Source organism: Cydia amplana, chromosome Z (genome assembly GCF_948474715.1).
Source record: "Cydia amplana chromosome Z, ilCydAmpl1.1, whole genome shotgun sequence".
NCBI classification, from domain to species: Eukaryota; Metazoa; Arthropoda; class Insecta; order Lepidoptera; family Tortricidae; genus Cydia; species Cydia amplana.
This window is the reverse complement of record NC_086096.1, coordinates 7,591,469-7,614,031: the sequence shown is the minus strand read 5'-3', so window position 1 is coordinate 7,614,031 and position 22,563 is coordinate 7,591,469. Positions and strand designations below refer to the sequence as shown.

The 22,563-nt window shown below is 38.9% G+C and overlaps 1 protein-coding gene across 4 annotated transcripts in view; it reads right to left on the bottom strand.

Annotated features, from left to right (window-relative positions):
• LOC134661687 (homeobox protein araucan) overlaps positions 1 to 22,563 on the bottom strand; it is a 116,339-nt gene that overhangs the window by 4,669 nt on the left and 89,107 nt on the right. For all 4 annotated transcript variants that reach the window (XM_063517845.1, XM_063517847.1, XM_063517846.1 and 1 more), the window contains exons 3-4: positions 13,733 to 13,845; positions 4,675 to 4,991 (exon numbers count right to left, since the gene is read on the bottom strand). In XM_063517845.1, the coding sequence (XP_063373915.1) occupies positions 4,675 to 4,991; positions 13,733 to 13,845 (430 nt within the window). The remainder of the gene's footprint in view (positions 1 to 4,674; positions 4,992 to 13,732; positions 13,846 to 22,563) is intronic.

The window sequence follows — 22,563 nt, the reverse complement described above, 5'->3', positions numbered from 1 at the left end:
CCACAACGACCGGAGATAAGCGAAAATTGGGCGATTTTCATCGTGTTTTATTTTAGCAATATGTTGAACGTTATTTAAGAAGATGCTAGTTAACAAATTGAAAGGGTCGTTTAATGAAAACGATCTGTTACCTAATTTATTTAAATTTTCTAATGAATGACAGATTTAAAGATTTATTATAATTAACTAGCCAATTATAAAAGGAAAAGAAAAACTAAGCCTTGAATCATGGCATGTTCTATGAAATCGAGCACGTTGTAGGTACATAACTATCTAAATAGTAGGTATTATTTCAAATGTTGATACCAAAATTTTGCCCCGCATACCTACCTAAATCCCGCGCTGGAAGTAAACTGCAGTAGGTAAGGTAAACCGATACGCGGACCTTATCAATTAGCTAGAGCGAGGCGGTTCAGGTTATCCGTCATTAATATTTATCGAACACTGTATGCGTTCAACGCTGTCCCCAGATATGCAAACTAGATGTATCTAAGTGCACGCCGCAGGAGGCGCGGAAACGCTGCCCGCCGAGAGGTATTTCCCTTTAGTCAGTGCACGGAGTGAGACATTATAAAAACGCGTCTGAGGGGCTCGGCCCTCCACCCTCGCTGCACTTTGCAACTGAGGTCAGTGCAATTTATTACATCTCGCAGCCCACTTGTTTGTATTACTTCTGTAGCTTTCCATTAACGCCACGGATTAATATTTTGTTTGCGATGCGTGTGCTTACGACAAAAATTAACATTTATTGGTGGGGTCCGAAGGCTTTATTCATGAGTGGCTTAGCGCGGGATAGTTCTGGATGTTTGTTTACCGACGACTGAGGGTTGGCGTGTGAAAGCTTCTATATTGGCTTTGTTTGCCGTGGCTTAAAATGATATATTACACGTCGCGAACATTGACATTTTAGTAGAGCGACTATGCATGTTGAGTGAGAAGCGTTATGGTTTATTTGCTCGGTTGTCGTGCCCGGGGATTTGGCTAAGCGGTATAAAAGTTTCTGTTTTTGTAATATCCTGTAGGGTTTCCGTTGTTTACTCGCAGATTTACTTGTATCGCGTATTATTTGGATATTATTCTGTGTGTGTAGTCAGAGTCACATCTACGCGTGAAAAGATTTAAGTACTTATACAGTGTACCTACGGATATATGTAATTATTCCATGCAAAGTGATCTGTTTTTATATTGTTCTTACATTTCAATACTTTTAGTCAATATCTTAATTATATGGAAATAAAATAACAAAAGAATATCTTAGGTATAAATAAACTAAATAATTAGGTACTTACATAAATATTAAATCTGTATTATTTTTGCAATAAATCTAACTTCCTTTATTTATTCACGCACCTAAAAATATGTAAGTACCCAAAAGGTAATTTATTTAAGGTAAGGTGAGTGTATCACCTTCTCCTTCGTAATTAAAAAAAATATAAGCACCCAAAAGTTTTCTTTTATTTAATTAAAAATATAAAGAAATCGGGTCACTTTGTAGCTATAGAAATTACTCTTGAGTGTAATTAAAAAGTATAAATGTTGCTAGTACATTACTTACGTAAGTACAGCAACTGTATCTGATATCCACGTAGGCAGAGGCAATCATACGCTCGTTGCGCCGGGGGTGCCAATAATGGCGTGTCTGCACTGATACTAACGCAGTTACTTACTTAAAACGCATTAGCCGAGGGTTGTTGGCTGATTTCATCACGAAGGGTTAGCTAACGACTTTTAACTAATATTTCTAAATGCATTATGAATATATCAATAATTTTTAGACTATTTACTAATTTTGTTTGTTTTTTTACGCGTGTCTAAAAATTTTTCTTCTTCGAAAATCTTTGAACTACAGTAATTTTTTTTAAGTGTACTATATGTACTTTGTGCTGTTTTTATGAATGAATTAGTACCTATATTTCTTTGACACTCTATTTTCTTGACCGTTAAATCATCAATAACTTTCTTTAAACGCTAACATATACCTACCAATTTAAGTTAATTTATTGTGACATTATTTTTCCTTTTAACGGCGTATTATTCAAGTGAGGCACTCGGTGGCACTCGGCACTTCGCCGCACTCGGGCACTCCGCGGCACTCCGGGCCCCCGCCGGCGCGTGTCGTAATCCCGCACAATGCATCGGTGCCATTGCAATTTACAGGGGACACAAATGCTCAACTGTTTAGAATTGCGCTTTTGTTATTAATAATATATACACCTACTTGTAAATTCGGTTTGTTTCTGGATTGATTCAAGACACTAATAGACACTGCTTCGTTTAGAGTTATACAATGTACTTATGTACATAGGTCAGTTTAAGAACAATGTAGGATAGTTTATGTACATAAAATACAAGGTCAGCCACTGAAAGTGGGTAGGGTACACGTTGTACAGGTCATACTGAGCAATCATATGACCTAGACAACGTGTACCCATCCCACTTTCAGTGGCTGGTGCAACACGTATATATTTATTAGCTATGTAAACGAAAAACTAAGTGAATTAGAAGCTTTAGTGTTTGTTTTGGAACCCCTATGGCCGCAAGGTTGCTTTTCGACTAGAGCTGAGCTACGCTAAGATTTTATATAAATCGGCGAAGCTAACTAACTACGCACTTGCATATAAAAGCATGAAAAAATCGTGCCCTAAAGTTTGACAGCTGAACTAGATGGCTCTGTGGGGCACCATATGTATGTTTTGTCATAATTATATCATATTAATAGCAACGCCCTTCAAAAAATGACGTACGATGATACAGAGAACTTACTAATAGTCGTAAAATGATTACCTATTGTACTCTGATATTTACTGGTACTTAAGAATCCACTTTTTGTTTAGGTAATAAGACTTATATTGTGCACCATACCTATAGTTTATAATTTAGTGAATAAGTAATAAATAATTAATATTGTCCTTTGCTGCCTGAAACACAGGGAATCCTAGTTCAGGCATTTGTAAATCACTTGTCTTTATAAATTATTAGTCTTTAAAGAGCAACCACTGTACTATACTTTTCTCAATAAATTATTTGTATTTGTATAATTTGTACTAGGTAACTACTCACGGCCACTTGCACAAGTGTACTAGCGGCGAATGATGATCGGTGATCCCTATGACATCTTATATTTAAAAAAAAATTAAGGCCGCGTCAGGTACCTATAGTTCACATTCTGTACCTTTCAGGTATCTTTATTTACTTACCTTCCCACTGACTTTAATACTGATAAATTAAATACAATTACTTATTACATTGTCTGAAACAAATTTTCTAAACAGGTTACCTTTTGTGATGTATTAAAATGAATTCCTAATTTTTCTTATTAAAACCTAAATGGTCGGTCTATTTTAACAACGTATTTTAGTTGTTTCGAGAGTTCGTCATGTTTGTTGTTGTTATAAACTCAGCCCAATCCAATCTTCAGTGGACCGTTTCACCCCAGTTACACTCGACTTTCTAAACCCGGAGTTGATCCCTATAAAGTGGCAAAACTCATAACTTTTCTCTGTCAACAGCATCCATTTTCTACCGCGTGTCCTTTTATTAACTCCACGCGGATGCAGCGCTTTAAGCCGGTGGTTAGAAGGACCTATGTGTATTAGGAACACTTATGGTTTTACGTCATTTCATGGTTATGGGATGGCATTAAAACCACGAATCGTGCGCTTCTGTCCACAATAGGCGCGTTCATTAGGCGACATACGCCGCGCGATACCCGTGACACCCCTCCATTACCGCCGCTATGAAAACACTCTCCCGAAACCATCTTTATTGTTACAATGCCCACTTACTTATGTTGTCGACAGCCGAGACTAAAGAGCGGTAGCGTGGGACTTTAGCACCGCTGCTAATGACGACGTATACCTAAACATAAGCACAAACGAAAATGTAGAAAAAGCGACGACAATCCCGTCGAGCCGTATTCAATTGGGACACATTATAAAATCCCCGAAACCGTACTTACTTACCTACGTTCCAGTGGAATATCCTCATAAAAGAAACGATCCACGAAGTCGACAAATCCTTTGGCAAGAGCACGAAGTAGGGCAGATCGTTGTACAAGCCGAGCGCGACCTCCGAACGTCGCCCCGTGTTCCGACGAACGGAAGAAACGTTATATGAAATTTGGACCTTGGCGCCGCCCACTTTACTACGAATAGGAAATCCGGGACCGAGGAGCGGTTACGCACAGTTACACGCCTGGGACCCCCGCCGCCCCGCCGCCGCCTCCACCACCGTCGCCTCCTTCCGGGTCCCGCTCACCCTCCGGCCCTCAGCGTTAAGCCAATTCACTGGACGATTTATACACCGACGAAATTAAAGCAATTTTAAACGGTTAACAACACCGGTGCAATTTGAACATGAAATAGCACGCACTACCCACACCGGCACAAAATTAGCGTAGTGCAATAATTCATTATAATTCGCAGCGGCAGTTCGACAAAACAATTGTAACGGACATGTAGCATTTCGCATCGCAGTCATTGAAACAGTCATATTATACAAACACGCACGATATATTAGGTACTTAATTTAGTATAATAAATATAAATCAACATCCGGCAGTGACTTCATTGTTTAAGGCCACCCAAATTTGTTTGGAAAGCACAGGTTTGATAGATTTATTGGGCGGCCGGCTGAAGTCTACTCTCGGACGCGCCACGATCCACGTGAGCGTACCTTTGTGGGGTTTGATTTTGTCGTCCTGGTCGTCTTTGTCCTTTTCGTCATCGGAGAGAATGGTGTCGTCATCGTCGTCGGTTTTATTCTTGGGCTCCCACGTCATCTTGTTCTCCTTCTTGAGGCGGCGGCGCGCGTTGGCGAACCACGTTGAGACCTGCGTGAGCGTCATCTTGGTGATGATGGCGAGCATGATCTTCTCGCCCTTCGTCGGGTACGGGTTCTTCTTGTGCTCGTTCAGCCACGCTTTGAGCGTGGCGGTAGACTCCCGCGTGGCATTTTTCCGTCTCGCCGCTAAATCGTACCCCGCTCCATATCTGTCGACAAACACAAATTTATCTACATACCTAACGGGAAAACAGATTTCATACGCTTCCGGCCTTAGAAGTAATACGAGTAAAACTTAACACGTTCTTAAGGGTTATTGAGCCAAGTTATCCTAAGAAACAGTATGTAAATATCACGTGAACCAGTCTACTGTTTCTTATAAAAAAAAGAGTAGTTGTGAGCGTTAAAAGTAAGACAATAAAAATTAAATTCTGACAAATTAATAAAACAGAGATGATAATGGTCTATCTGTCAGACTAAAACAACATCTAACGTCAAGTTAATGATGGGTTACGTACATAAATTCTAAACATTATTACGAAGAGCTTCTAAAATAATAACATTATATAAACTGTGGTTACGGTGGATGAGCCGGGTCGTTTGAACGAACAATAAAGTGGCTTTTAAATTCGTAACAGATAGGCGTTTTATTTGAGGCAATAGATTTCTCGTAACGGCAGCAAAAATAAAGCTATCGCAGCACGAAGCGCTCGATACACTTTTTAGGGCCTACGGTCCCATTTGCATCCACATTCTAAACGTATTTGTGGCAGCGTTTCCCCCTGGCGACTGTTACTCGTACCTGACTTCGATTTTCTGTGCCGACATGACAAAGGCGCGGTCTAAGGGGGCCCAATAAATAGGTTCGCGCGTGAAAATAGTTAAAAAATGAACCGAGATCCTGGGAGAGGTGCAGGCAAAATTGAACACTGGAGGTGCAGTTTAAAGTTGAAAGTTAAACGCGCGGTGAGCACTCGACTCAGCGAGCGGAGCATGACGTGATGTGATTTGCAAAAGTGATGGCATTTTGTTCTACTGTAAAATACTCTATTTTGCTCGTATACTGGTCGGGCTTGTTTATAGAATGATAATAAAAATGAGAAAACCGGTATCTATCTATCTACCCAAGTTTGTAAGTACGTACGCATTTTTATTAGGTATTAGTAAATAACGTTTGCCTTTTCCGCCCTGATTTACAATGAGTAAATAATACTTAAATGTTAACAAAAATTGTACCATCAGCCACAAAAGTCCATGGCGACTTTATCAATGAATTCATTCATTATTTCTCCATGCAATTTTGCAACTCACTGTACCTAGTACCTACTCTACATTAACCTATGTGTAGAGTAGGTACAATTTTGTTATTGAAAAATAGGTTGTATTCTAACTAATATCAAGAACGTATATAATAATATTATGGGTTACGTATTGTATTGTAACATTTCCGTGTATTATAATTTGTTTACCTAGAAATAAATTACTAATGTGTATTGAATATAATGTACTTAAGTCATAAAATTGTATTTAATGCAAGTAGGAAGTCAAATATTTAAGGAATAGTAATTAATTTTAGCAATTTATTTAGTAATCAGTTCTATAATAGGTACAACATATTCTCAAGGAAGTATAAAAGATTAGTATTAAACGGGTACGTATTGGGACCGTGCACGATGGCAGCGCCGCCTAGCGTTCGCAACGTGGTCGGCGCAGTCAAATAACGAGCGCAACAAAATAAAGATTATTCCTTAAAAATATTTACTATAATGTACTTAACAATGTGCGGAATCTATTCGTATTTAATGTTAAATACACCTGGTTTTTGCTTTAGTGAAAACAGTAAGAATTATCTGTGTATTTTATATTATTCGGTCAATTTCCTTCGTTGTTGTTTCAATGAAAAAACCAGGGATGTTGCGGATGCAGATTTTTTGACATCCGCGGATGCGGATGCGGATGCGGATATTTAGAGGCTCACATCCGCGGATGCGGATGCGGATGCGGATGTCAAGATTAGGTACTCAGAAAACGTCAAATATTACATTTTTATTATTTTTTTATTAAAAAAAAAACGAAACTTTTAGTATTTGAGCAAGAATATAGGTGCGTTATATTTATTAAACAGTTACTTGGCCGACTTTTCTGGATCTAGACGATTTCGTTATAGGTAATGACGAAATTACCTAGCACTTACGCCGCCGCTAAGACGTTCCTGTACCGACTTGTTCGACATCCGCATCCGCATAAGCTCCGCATCGATTTTATGCGGATGCGGATGCAGATGCGGATGTTGAAAATAATGCGGAAGTTCCGCGGTTGCGGATGCGGATGCGGATGTTCGCAACATCCCTGGAAAAAACGCATGTTTCACTATGTTTTGATGACTCACTTAGTGATCCTCTTCCTGGGGATACGTACGATGCTTGCAATTATAAAAACTTTGACCTTTTTCACAGGTTTTAATCAACACATTTTATGTTAAAAATGTATGTTCTCCCGCTTTGCGCCGAATTGACAGAAACACGGTTACCAATCTTGTCATTATTGGCCACATCAAGCGCTGCGATCGTTTCGGCTTCCCCAACCACCCGCTTTGCACGGAGCGAATACAGGGTTTGTGGAAAGTTGCTTCAAAGTTTTCCGTTCGCGCCAATATCTGTGCGTCAGAGGGCGGTCCGTTGCAGCGGTGCAACTGCAGGGCGTGCAGCGCAGGCGTGGGCGTGGGCATCGATCGCGACGCCATCTTGCTGAACGAAGGCAAACGAGTGCGCCACCAGAACATATTTAAAAACCATTTTAAACGGTTTAATACGCGTGTCAAAGGCGCATCACATGCAAAGCCTCTGAAACCGAACCGCATTAGTTTGAACACGATTAAGCTCTTGAGAAACGGCGGTTTCCGACGACAGGGCGCCGGATCGCTCAGCGCTCCAGCGGACCGGGCCGCTATATGTGAACTGAACAACGCGTTCAACCATCATATTTTTTACAGTACATATGGGGATACTTTTCCGCACTAGTGCGTAAAATAGCACTTTTCGTGCGTATGTCGAAACTTTAAATTAAAGTGCCATATGTACTGTAAAACGTTGTTCGATACACGTGCGAATAGGTAATTCGCAACTCGTGTCGATAATTTATCGCCACTCGTTTCGAATTTCCTCTTTTTCGCACTTGTATCGAAAATAACTATAAACTAATTATTAAATGAAGACAGTGAAATAAAACGGATGTAGGTATTTAAAATATACTATATATGGATTATGTGGTAATCGTTTATGATATTCTATTTCTTGAATAACTATAGCGATAACTAATAAATACCTACTTTGGGTTACTATTATTCCAATTTTGGGTACCTAGGCATTCCATGTTCAGACTTTTTTTTCAATATTTTTTTATAAGAAATGCTACAAGTGGTTGGCATGTACTCGTACGTATATATGTATAGGAGAAATAGCGCTGAAGCGGTTGCGAGCTCAGCCCGTAAGCTTTCTAATTAATTTAGGTAGTCCACTTACTATGCCCGCCCTCCGCGACACATGCAGACTCGCGACAACAACGTCACAAGTAATTACCGCCGCTGCACACTTACGCCGGTCCCCGGGACGGGACGCATGCACTCTCCGAATATGTTAATACTTTCATGACCGGAAATACTTTGTAGAAACGTTAATTTGGAGACGAAAACATAAAACCGACGGCGCGCTTTGAGTTATGCGTTATATTCGGCCGCCGACTAATGCCGGGATTAATACGCTCTGGCGTTTCCTGCTCGATCGCTTCAAATCTACTCAAACAAACTTAAGTAACGCGCCCGAATTCGTTACCCGCCATTTAAAAATAGGCGCCCCCGTGACAACTCATTTTAAAACGCAAATGTATCATTGTGGAGCATTATGGGAACTTTTATTACGTTTACACAATAAGTCAACTGAGGCTGCATATTTATGTGACACGACACTCGTTTCTAAAATGTCGACGTTTGTTTCTCATTTTTACTGCGAAACTTCCCAAATAAAACAGTCGTTGTAGACGAACATTAACGAAATTTATTTGTAGCTATAGAGTTAGTATAATTAAGTTAAACTGCTTAATAACAAGGAGGCTATCAATAGGCAATAAACGGAGCCCCGCCGCCGAACAAGTCGAGTGAACGGTTGAGCGCGGCTGGGCGGGCGGCGTGCGCCGTACAACCAAAACATCACTACGTATTCCCGAGTATTCAATTCGCGGTATCGGGGTTTTTACGATCTGCCCACTTGGGGGAATTGTGGCCTCTACGTGCCCACCCCCGTAAAGCGCACCGCTATGTACGTCCGCGTAAATAAGTAATACACCCCCTCTTCCCTACGGGAGGCTTGGGACGAATTAGAATTAGGATTCGTAACACGAGTGCGCGTCGAGTAGAAACGAGATTGTTGCATTTATTTTCTTGTTGTATCGCTTTCCGTACGTATCTTTTGTGGAACTTATGCTTTTGTAGGTACATAGGACGCGTGTGTTTGCGGCGGCCTTTTTGTTTTACATCGAGCTTTTCGGCACTGGAATTTTAAACTGGATCTTACCTTCCATAAGTTTTTTTATTTTATTTGTACGAGTAGCTATTAACTTTATAAATACAGTAAACAATGCTATTTACGATAAAATTAAATATGTAATGCTATTTGGACGCAGTTTTTTTTGTGAATAACTTTGTCCAGGTGAGAAGACACATTCTATTCCATTACAATAATACGTACGATAACTCGATCGAAATTGGCAAGTATACATTTTTTATAAACTTAATTCGTTATAAATAGGTAGGTATAGAGCCACATTAGTAAAGTGTCAACACTTGGATAGAATTTTCCAATTAGTTACTTATGCGACAGGGTGAAACGTAGTCGATGTAAGTACTTTTTGCTTTCTTGTGCGTCGCTCTTTTTTATTGAGTTCGAACATAATATAATGCTTTTCCATTCTTACTAATTTTCATAGGAGCGACAGTGACTAAGACCATGGGGCCGATTTTTGAATTTCGATCGCTTGATTTCGTCACTCGAAAATCGGAGGAAAACGGCGAAATACTGATTTTTGAAATACGAGCGATAGAAATTGGGAATCTAGTGGTATTAACCACTGGTATTTTCAATTCTATTAGTAGAATTTACATGCCTAGTAGTGGAGATATTACTGAAGGAAATACACGAAATCGAGCGGTCGAATTTCAAAAATCGGGCCCATGTCATAAAACCGCCCGCAGGCAAAAGTTACTGTCAAGCTGCCATTCGGATCACCTGCCAGCCTATTATGGATAGCTTTATCCATCTTTATCCACGTGATAAAATAACTGTCACTGTTTAACACCGTGGGAAAGAAAGTGACGGACACCGTTTTATCACGCTGTCACGTAGACAAGAACGACCATCATATCCGTACTGTACGGATATGATGGTCGTTCTTGTCTACGTGACAGCGTGATAAAACGGTGTCCGTCACTTTCTTTCCCACGGTGTTAAACAGTGACAGTTATTTTATCACGTGGATAAAGATGGATAAAGCTATCCATAATAGGCTGGCTGGTTAACGGCCATGTCACTAAGCTGTAGTTATACAGATTGGTCTCAGACGGCATGGCAGGTCACATTGCTAGGATAACTATTACTGGGCGGACGCGACCGACTTGAGGGTTAATTTACGATAGGTAATATAGAAAAGGATAAAATCATATTGATTATTATTTGCGTAATTCGGCGTCTAATACCATACGGTCATAAAAGTATACCTACTGTTTCATACGATTTTGTAAAATTTTGTTACCTACTTATCAATATTTTTTTAATAAATTATTTGTTTAGGAATTTTTACATAATTCTTTTAACTGAAAATAAAAACTGTAAAACGAATGAAAACTTCTTTGAAAAATTTGTTAGTGTGGCACGGACACATTTAATCTTTTTGACTATTTTAACTATTTGATTTATTCAATTTACCTTTAAAAATCAGTATTTGTTTTTGTAATATTCGGTAATACGGTATACAGGAGGTTTAAAATTAGGTTGAATTTTCCCTTAATCGCTGTCTTTTATTTAGCGATATAAAAATTATAACGTAAGGAAAGTTTTACTTAATAAACTGAGGCCATTGTTTTGCCTTGTTACCCACACTTCAAAGCACTCACGTACATACGAGTACATACTTAATTCTGTTTTGTAGTCATAAAAGGTTTAAATGATGTCTGCACTGATCATTTAAACCTTGTCATGAACCCCACGTGTCATCAGTACGCCCTTTGCTGTTAGGTTTATTTGAAACGCAACAGCCCAGATCGCTCCTACACAAATAAATAATTCCCATAGAGAACTCCCGCTCGCTTGAGAGTAATTTCCTGCTTATTTTGATCTCAATGGTGCGGCACAAGTGCTCCCTCTTTTCTCTAATTTTTGTACGTTTTCTGTACTCCACTCTTATGTTAAAAATAGCTGAGTAATTTTTCATTTCGGCGCGCGGCGGGCGTGGCAGATTACAGGCTGTTCGAAATAATACGCCGAGCCAACGGTACTTAACTGAAGTGGGCCTACAGCCAGCCAAGTTTTGTTGCTTATGTATGCTTTTCACCGTACCCGTTCCTTTGTGCTCCTCCTATTTATTCGGCCCGGCTAACTTATTGCGGCCCGGAACGTTTTATGAGACTCTTGTGAAGTTTTTCTTTTGAAATGAATATGCAACAATTTCGTTGCCAACTGCTGGTAATTACGTGGTTTGCAAGTGAATGAATATTGTTTGTTGATGCAGTTGATCGATGTACGGAGATGGTATAATGAGACGGTTTTTATGGATCGGAGAGATGTTTTCACGCTCGGCGTTATGAGTTGGATTTGTAGGCGGTGGAGGTCGACGTTTACGGCGACGGGTGACGGGCGTAGATCACCCTGTGCGCGCGCAGCGGACAATTGCGCGCGTGGCGATATATCACCGAGTATTTCCGTGCACGTCCCAACACCGGTATCGCCGCGTCTTTTTTACGCATAAAAACTAATGTCTCCTCTAATTATTTTTAGATTATAACGCCCCGCCGCTATATATTAAGTCGAGCGGAGCCGGATTGTCAGCATAACTCTGCTTTGATGTATCATGATTTGTTTTTATTTTCAGGCAGTTTTAAAGTGATTCATGGAGGGATAAATCTCTAGATCGCCGTGAAACTTCTGCTTGATTGATGCGTACGTATAGTACATTGTTATGACAGTCTTATGACTGCCATTCGAAATTTATATAAATTAGGCACGTTGGCGGTTGAGTATAAATAAAGCGTCGCCTGGCACGCCCCGCCCCGCTCGTCGCGGCTGACGGGTTGATAAGTTTGCCGAAAACGTCAACGCAACGCGTCCGATCTCGTTTCAAAGAAAAACTGTGAATTAATCAGCCACTATCGCGAAATGGATGTAGTCAGTTTCTCTTTGTCGCTCGCCCGGGCCGAGTTCGCGAGCGACAGGGAGGTTCGGACGGGAGTAGTTACGTGGGCATTTGTCCCTCGCACGCATCGCCGTACACGGGCCTACACGCCACTGAAGCAAATGGGAAAAGGATTATGCTAACCAGTTTTAAGAGTCAAAAATATGGAAGGCAAATTGTGTAAACTTTTTACAGGAATTTTCAGCGTTCTGGTACTGCTTGATTGTAGGTAGTGTAGGCAGTTTTGTGTAAGTAATAAAATTGGATTTCAAAGCTCTATACAGGTATTTTTTCGTGTCTTAATACCGTATTGCCGAGTTGCGTACGTGCACATTGTTGCTATATTCGTTTATTACCAGCTGACACTTAAACGGTTCAATCTATTTTCGTAATAGACTCGTCTACTGAGAATCATGGTAATTAAAGAGCGTCATAGAGATTTTTTTATTTCTTTTTCATTGTTAATTGTTATTTTAAAAATGTATTTTGTGTATTTATGTTACAGGTATCTGCCTTCACAACGGTTGCAGGGTATTATTTTAGGTACCTACCTACACTAGGTACCTATAACTACTATAATAAATTGGCATATTGTACTAACTAAGTAAGTACTTAGTTTTAATGAGAGAGGTGATCGAATATTTCTCAGTCCGGCCCCTGCAATATACCTAATTAGATGACTTGTGATTTTATTCAGCAACAAATTTTATATCTATGATAAGATATACATAATATATGTACCCTAAACCTGTATCTATGAGAATATCTCATTATAGACAGTTAAGATATGTCTATTATAGGTAGGTACTTGTAACAATGTAAAATTGTTAAATTGTAACCGAAGCTGTTTACGTAGAGGTAGTCGCACATCAAAAGTTTCTCGGCTCGTGAAGTGTGTCGGTTGTCATGAGTTTGACGGGGCATTGAAACTTTTAGTCCGCAACTTACTAGAGTGTGAACTTAGCTCTATAACATTAGTTCGTGTCAAAACGGCAAGATCAAAGTGGAAATTCTATACTGAAGATTTAGTTACATTTTAAGACAGCCTTTTAAAGACTTATAATTCTAAGCTCTTTAAGACAAGCGGTGTCACGATACCGAATGTAATGTCCACTTTACAGTTTTTAAAGTCAGTCAAAGTCCTAAACCAAATCAAAAGTTGGAAAAGAAAAAATAAATGCTCGTTTCTCTTGGGACGCGCGAGTTTTAGAGCGAACATGTGCACGACACTACACGTCGCAACAAAAGACGAATCTGGATGCATTAATATTATTACGAACTGTCACTCAGCGAGAACGTGGCTCAACAACTGGCGGAGGGTTACAATTGCACAACACAACAAAATTTATTAAAGTCAAAGCGAGCAACAAACACGAGCCTTCGCATAGCAATCTCTTAGAGAGATAAGTCTCGATAGGGAAGTGTTATGTTAATCCTAGCGGCGCGGCGCGGGCTTTATCTAAAGTGGCGCTGGCAATGGACCTTTGGGGTCCCGTGGGCCCGAGGGACTTACCCGTAGGCCGCGAGCGTGGGGTCGTAGGGGTAGTAGCCGCCCGAGGGCTGCAGGCCCGCAGACGTCCACGCCGACATCTCGCCGCCGCCCTCCTTCAGTGCGTAAGGGTTGCTCTGAAACACCGCACGACATAATAAACAAACATGCTGCTACTACCTACATATACCCATCATTAGTTTACTTGGAGCTCGAGTTTTAGTTTGCTTTAAACTTAAGTTTACCTCGGCCGCAGTTATGTAGGTTTGTATTGGTATGTAGGTATAATGGTTCAAGTCAATCAAAATGTTACTCTAACCTCACTATAAATGAACAAACAATGTTCAACAATAACTACCCAATACCTCTAAGCAAGGAGGAGGAGGATTATTTTTATCGAGTTTATGAAACAGCAGTTTTGTAACGGGGCTTATAATTACGGTTTAAAATATGTACGAGTACCTATCTCTCCCTTGGCCAAATATCAACTAATTAGGAAGTTTACGTACCTAATAATAGTAAGGTACGTACTTTTTTGCCTATAGATATATGTACCTAAGTTACAATAAAATATGCTAAACAAAACTTTAATGAAGTAATGGCTCTAATGGCCATTGTAATTCGAGTCGGATATAATCTTTTTAACCCGTCGCCAGCTAATGCCCAGGCTCTCACATGACTAAGCGTGTGTAAGCAGATAAATCTCCGCCTAATACCTCTCAGTCAATCGTCCTTACAAATACGGCTCCAATTTAATTAAAGTTAACTTCATAAAAGGGCATAAACGCAGGAACAACAATAAAACTCCCTAGTGTACGGGCTGACATATCACTGGAGTATTTTGCATAATGTATGGAGTAAGGGGAAAACTATTAAGGCTCACGCACCCTCCGAGCCTGATAGTTGTTTAACAGCGCTCGAGTGAGGCCCCGAGCTCCCTCAGTACCCTCTATTCGCATACATTAGACGCGACTAAATTAAAAGTGTGAACGATTCAGCGTCCCCTGTCTTTGGCCCCCCTGCGAAAAGCGTGATAATAAAATGAAAAGTATTATGATACCCCCATATGGAGCGCTGGTTCGAGATAACTGAATAAAACAGCTTATTTTCCCCCTCTTTCTGGATAACGGATACTAGTGGAGGCATATTTACAAACAATGGCGCTAAGCGAGGACGGAGTTTAACATAGTAGGATATAAATGCAAGCTGAAGCGCTTTTAAACTATAGGTACCTACTCGTATCGCAAAACTTTATGCCAGCAATTATTGAAACAATTTAAATTTAAAAGTTAGCGTATTATTTATTGCATTACGTTTGCGCGAGAACGTTTAAGTTCATTATGCCTTTTACCATATTATAATTAGGTGTAATTTTCAAGTGTGGAACAGTTTTTTTATTCTTGAACACAGCATTCGGGCACACGAAAACGGGCACTTTTACTAACCCCGAAGGTTAGAGTAATTGCAGGCATCAAACACAATATTTTAACACCCTCGTAGCGTCTGCTGTACTGCTCTAAGTGGAGGTTACTTTTCCCTAATTTGAAACAGTAAATACAAGTGTAGATATTTTTTTATGGAATAAGAGAGAAAAGTTGGTATATGCTGCGAGTGCTAATTTTGTGTTCGGAGCTAGCGAACGAGCGAAGCAAGGAACTGAAAGGCACGAGGTGCAAATTTCTCGATTTAGGTAGTGTAAAGAAAATTACGCATTCGTCTTTTCATGTATACCTAAAACACAGAGGTAATTGAACTAACTAATCTAGCAAATAAAGGTTTTATCCTATTTTTGCGTAGGGGTTAAAACAGGAAGTTTTTTTTCAATAATAAAAACTTCATACAAATAACCACAGTTGTAGGTACGAAATGAAATGATACCCCACGTTTGTCACTTAAAGTGTACTTTGCCTTATACTGTACGATAATAATCAATTCATTAAACTCTACACTATAACGCTGTTTTATTTATAGGTACTAATGGATGCCTACACTTAGACTTGGCAAATAAGACAATAAATACAATTTCAGGTAAACCTAACATATCCCTCGGTAAGGACGCGAGCACTTATTAGCATTTTAAATGAGGTGTTAGTAACCCATTGTGAGGTAATAAATTAATTATTGCACTTGGTCGTTAATGCTGCTTGTTTAGAGCTGCTTCAGGACTAATTGACTAGGAATTAGATTTGCATACATCTTTCATAGTGGCGTGATTCGAATGCTTGTCAGCAATTATATCCTATTTAGTCAACATCTCTTTATATTTATGATTGCCTTATAGGTACATAAGACGGGGGCTCATTATACTGTTACATTTTCAAGCCAACTAAAACTTATTAAATTATACAACGGGACTTAATCGCGTATCTAAGTTTTAAGATTTACCTCCGACGTTTCGAGGACGGCGTTGTCCCCGTGGTCTCGGAGAAGACTGGCTTAAGTTGACATCAGCATCGTCTAACCGCGCGAGTTTTTCGAACTACCCGCACTTGGTCTTGTTTATCCGCTTGAACGTTTTGCGCACTAGGGATGTCACTCTGTCGACACACAACACTAACGATATTCGATTTATCGACTGTCGATATTCGTTTACGCTTACATTTACTAATGACTGGATTCCATTTGGATGAGATCTTGAAACCCTCGTCCCGATTGAAATTACTATGTTTTTTGATTTCAATGGCTTCCCGTACTTTCCTGCTGTAGAAATGACGATCCGTGGACAGGATTTTAGGGTTATGCAGCTCAATCCAGTGGTTTGGTCCTGACTCCAGTAAATGCTCAGCCACGGCAGACTTGTTCACCTGACGATTTTTGACAGCTGCAATATGTTCCTTAACTCTTTCTGCTATTGTGCGCTTTGTTTCTCCGATATAGGAACTACCACAACTGCAATCAATTTTGTAAACGCCAGGTGACTGATACGGAATAACGTCCTTCGGTGACCTTAGGCTCCCTGCTACTTTGAATAAAGGAGTGTACACCGTCTTTATAGAGTACTTTCCAAGTACCGTGCCAACTTTATCGGTTACCCCTTTTACATACGGCAAAAATGGCGGTTGTCTGGAGACATCAGGACGTTTTCCTCTTGACTTCCGTCTGGGTTGCCACTTTTTTACCTTGTACCCGTTCCTCCTAAACTAAAACTTGTATAATATAGTTGTGATAGCATACACCATGCCTCAACAGATATTGACATTTTGTAAAATTAATATTTTAAATGAGACGATACAATTGTTACTGCAGGCAATAATAACTTAATTGCTGCTTTACGGTATAAATTTACTGAGCGTTGTAAGTCTAGAGCAAACGTTTGCATAAAACAAATTGTCTAACGATGCAATTTACATCTTGCAGTTACTGTGTTGTATGCAGCGCGTACCGATTAGTTAAAATTAATTAAACCACCTGTGGTGACACACGTTATACCTACTTGAAATGAAGAACGCTTAAGGGCTGATTTAGACGGCGCGCGAACTCGTATACGATTTTAGTTACATTGCGGACCAATGAGGCTACATCAATTCAGTCGACCGACCAAATGACGCAATGTAATGAAACTCGCATGCGAGTTCTCGCGCCGTCTGAATGAGCCCATGTGAATGAACTAAATACATGTCGCTTTAACATAATTCGCTAACAAGAACAGTTTTAAATGTGACTTTACAGGTTGTTTTTAGATAAGACAAACCATACATTAAAAAAAATTACGACGAGAGATTAAGAAAATGTTCAGGCATTTATAAACTAGTCATTTTTTAATTTATATTAGGTACCTCTAATATAAACAAAAAAGTAAACAAGATAGGTACGTAGTAGATATTAAGACATAAACAAATTGTTTGAGTTGTTTGTGGATACCTATATATACCATACTAGTAGGTAAGTAGGTACGTACCTACCTAGGTACGTAGGTACCTACTAGTATGGTTTCTAGATAATAAAAATAATAAAGAAATCAACTAATCTAAATCTGTTGACGTATCAACAAGTTATTCGATATTGTCAAATAGTGTCATCAAGAGAATGTACCTCGTCTATACCTAAGTAACAACCCCAATCAAAAACAGAATAATGGTCCGGGGGAAAATCTAAATTTGTGTCACATACACACGCATTATGGAGATCATTATAATTATTCATTTTTCCGCCAAGGGACGTTACGTCAAAAGCGCATTGTCGAAGATCACCCCACAGCGGAGTGTCAAATTCCCTTCCGCAACTCTTTGGTGTCGCCAGAGATAAAAATTACCCCAGAGCTGCCATCGGCATTGCCGTCCGAGATTTATGACATGACTGTGAGCTTACTTTGCGCATCCAAAGAATATCATATAGGCAATTGTATACTTCTCAAGTATTAGGTAATACCATTTATTATATAAATAGGGATGATCACAAAAATCGGTACGTTAGTTAACTAGTAAATCACCATTCAAAATGTACTAAATATATTAATTTGATTTACGAAACTATCTAGATCAATAAGTACTCTTAACAATACAAAATTAAATAGAGTCTGTGCGTAAAGAGAAGGAATCATAGAATGGAATTCCCTCCTATTTCACGACTCTTCCCTTTCCGCACAGACATTATAATTTTTTTTTTAAAGTAAGGCTATGAATCCGTGAATCATGATCTAATAGATTTAGGATTCGACAAGTGAACGAATCAGTATGAAACCGAGCTAGTAAATTAATTGTAAAAAAAATTAACTATAGGCTATAACAATCATTTAAACATGAAATTATACCTAGAGATATACATAAAAGGCGCACCGAAATCCTTAAGTACATATTAGTTTAATAACAGTCATCAGTCACGTGTGTCTTTCGCGGATCCCTAAAAAGTGCGTCTTTGGGGCTGACTGTGGTTCGCTAACCAAGAGTGATGACTGTCTCGCCCCTAGCATTAGCCAGGCACGCGCCGACACCTACAACATATATATTATGATGTATGTTCACGACTAGGATCTCTAATGGGGATGTTAGAAGCTCGCGAAATACACGCGTGAGCAATGAAAATGACTACTCTGCGATTTAACGACTTTATTATTGTTTTTTAATTCAAAGCGATTCCAAAAATATTAAAAAAAAAATCACACTTCAATTACGAAAGTCACAATTGAAATTTTTGGATTTACTCTTTGTATTATTACGAGTGTACGTGGATTGACAAATGCCAACGGACGTGTTGTTCAAAAAAAGAGCAGATGTTTTCGAATTAGATAAGCTGAGTGAGGGTAGGAAGGTGCCAATGTTGATATTAAACCCAGTGCTCATTGGTTGACGTGTGTTACGTAAAAAACGCATATCTTTTGGACATTTTATAAATATACTAATGCAGCATGCAATTGAAAAAAAAAATTACATCAAAAGTTACGCTGAAAGTAAGAATCGATTAAGAATCGATTAATTATTAAGAATAGATTTATTTTATTTGTAGGTATAGATATAAATTATTTAAAAGTAATGAAATAAATGCATTTGTATTTGTATTTTTGTATTTGTAAATATTCACTGAATTTTGTAATTTTTGGAAGTACTCATAAGAAGCGGACCATAGAGCCCACATTACACAAACGTATAAAGGCCCTGTTAAATAATAAATAAAAAAGTAAATAAAAAAGTAACAATCTTATTTTCCGTTCAGATTCAAATATCTGAAATTCTGAAATGTCTTCGAGATATGAATAACATTATTAACGCACGTAGATCGCTCTAACGTGGATAACAACCAAATAAACCTTGATTAGGACTAAAGCCACCGTCACAGTACTCAGAGCAGTCAACGCCTTACGGCTATATGGCTACATAAATAGACCATTCTCTCACACCAGAATGGGTAATTAAAATATATACGCTGTTAATTAACCATTCCATCTATCCCAGTCAATAAACAATATTTTATTCGCAGTTAACGCGTCGCAATTGTTTATTTTTATGAACCCTTAAAATGACCAATTTTTAAAATGTGTTCTATTTTGCATGTAACACGGCTACATTTACAATTAAACAAAATTGCAAAGATACGTTAAAATCCGGAATCCCCCTTTTCCGTAACACTGGGTCTAACAAGGTATTAATCAATTCTCTACAGGGTTCGCGAGTCAGCGAAGATAGACTCATTACGGGACCCCAAATAAATATAAACAGAGGCGAAGGGGCTGCCCCCACTATTTAACCGTATTCACACGCGCGAGAAGATCCATAAATAAAAGCCAACTAGACTACCCTAGCCGCGGAAATCGATGGAGGGTTCTGTAAAAAACAAAACACGTTCCGATTTCTTGAAAAGGAACTCGGGAAATGCACCATTTTACTTTAGGTACCTACCGAGCTTACTTATGCATGACGGAGTACCTACAACAAGTAGGTTCATAAATTTTAAAACTATTCTGTCTTATTTAAAATCAAAATATAGGATTAAAAAAACCGTTTATATGTTTAAAAAGACAAGGATGGCAAAATATGTAATTACATACCTATATTTTATAGTTTTGTACAACTCGAGACATCTTATTATATCTTCTACACTTATGTATTTATGAAACATTAGGTATGCAATTCCGCTCCGGTAAGTACCTATCTTGCACGCGAAATAACCCTTTAAGCCCCTCCAGTTAATGGCCCCGGGATTAATCTATGCCCGCTTAAATTGAACCCTAAAAGAGTGATCGGCGGTTCATAAATAAGGCTCGTTTATTTCATTGCATTAACTGGTGATAAGTTATTTGACGGTTCATAAATTTTTGCCCCGTCGGTGGCTGGAAGCCGCTTACTGACCCGAGCCTCAGGCCAGGCGCCTCGGTGCCCCGTTCGGCTGCCAAATCGACTGCACTCCATCATCCCGCACTTCGGTTTCCTGGCTACTGTACGCAGTTAAAGGCTCGATACTTGGGTGTCGTGTAGCGCCATTTTCTGCTTCATAAACTGTGTCTGTTAGTTTAGGGGCCAAGTTTGGTGATTGGATTATGTTATGGCATGGATGTACCGTTATGGTTAGTTTATCGCTGTACGCTGTATGATCTGTTGAGAAATATATTTTGTTGGTAAAGCTAGCTATGTGTCATCTTTGAAAATAAAGGCCATACCATTAATATCACTGGCTCAGTGCAAAGTTTGAATAACTTTAAATTTTGTAAATGTGATAATTGTCTGCTTATTTAGTATTAAAGCTTCTTTTATTTTTATTTTATTTTATTTATTTAGAAACAAACAGTCTCGTATTGCTACATTGGATACAATAGCATTTAGTAATATAGTAGTCTTACAGTTTCCTTAATTGGATTATATAAACCTGAACATTAAAATATGAAAATACATAAAAATTATGAATTATCTATATAAATCAAACATACTTAAACGGTGTATTAATGAACAGTGCCAGAAAACTTGAAAGTTAACAATTATAATGCCTGTTGAATAAATTGTAAAGATAAAGATAATCTTCTTAACAAAATAGAGTTATTTTTCCCCATTTACATAGAGTGCAACACAATAATAATATTATTCATAAGTACAATAAAAATAACGAGTGTATGAAGCCCGTATTAGCAAAATCTGAAAGTGAATTGTAGCAAGTGGAAAAAAAGATGACTCTAAGTGGATAAAAGAGCGCGTACTAACGAAAAAGTCATTTCATGCCGTGCGGTGGAGTCGCGGCCGAGGGTCTCGCACCATTATCGAGCTTGGGAATATAGAATTAAAAGCGATATTTGTAAAGCAACAGACAACGTGGCTAAGTTCAATAAAGCTTTCCCCCAAATAAGCCATAAAATGAGCGGGCACCGGCCCGGGCGCGCCCGCTATACCTATACTGCCGTTCCAATTATTTGTTTGTGGAGGCACAATAATTTTATTTTACGTTTTATTTAACATTTATTTCGTTACGGCAATTTCACGGGTATCAAAGAATTGCTAGATTGTGATTTAAACGGAATTGGTTATTTTCCAGTTGGCAGAACGTTGACGCCGCCATCGAGTTGATATTATTTTATTGGGCATGATATTGTGTACTTAATCAATGCACTAACAGCACGCATTATTAAAATGAACGATTGCTCATAATTGCAATTTGCTTTGCTTACAGTCAGTTACGATGAAATAGGTTTTGCCAGACTTGTTTCATTATTACAAACCTTATCATTTATTTGCTTATTTACACATCATGAACGATTTTACATAACCGATCAAATAAAATAAAGAAAGCCTTTTGTGTCACCATACTCATGTATCTCCCTTTTCTTATTTCATCAAGCGCCCAGACAACGTTGATTATTTTTGAAGTTTAATTCAAACGCGAATTAGCATGTCGTAAATGACTTCCCATAAATAAATAAACAATAAAGCGGGATTAAACAAGTCGCGCGCCGAGGCCGTGTGCGGTCACGTTTAAGTGCCGAACTGGATCGATCGGGCTCGTAACTCAATGATCGTAAACAGCAATGATATCAATTAGAGGCTGGCCGATAAACCTCCACTTTAATTAGGAGAACAAACAACAGACTGTCTTTAATGAGCCGCGAGGGGGAAACGTAATTAGGGGAGATCAATTATTGAGCCTCCGTGATTGATTCGGTGCGGCTCGGGTGAGCCGCGGCCGCGACCGCAACTGCGTCTCACTTCGAGACGTCTAAGCGACTACTCGCGAGCTATGTTAATGAATTCATCAAAAACTTTACGCGGCCAAATTGAATCCATCTGAATACGAATTAATAAGTCAAATTGAATACAGCCCATAAGAGTTTCCGGGGTGGTAGTATAACGCATTTATCTGATGCCCCGCTAATAGCCGAGGGTAAAATGCAGCTGTGAAGCTTGACGTATAAATTACTTATAAAATAGGGACATTAAAAA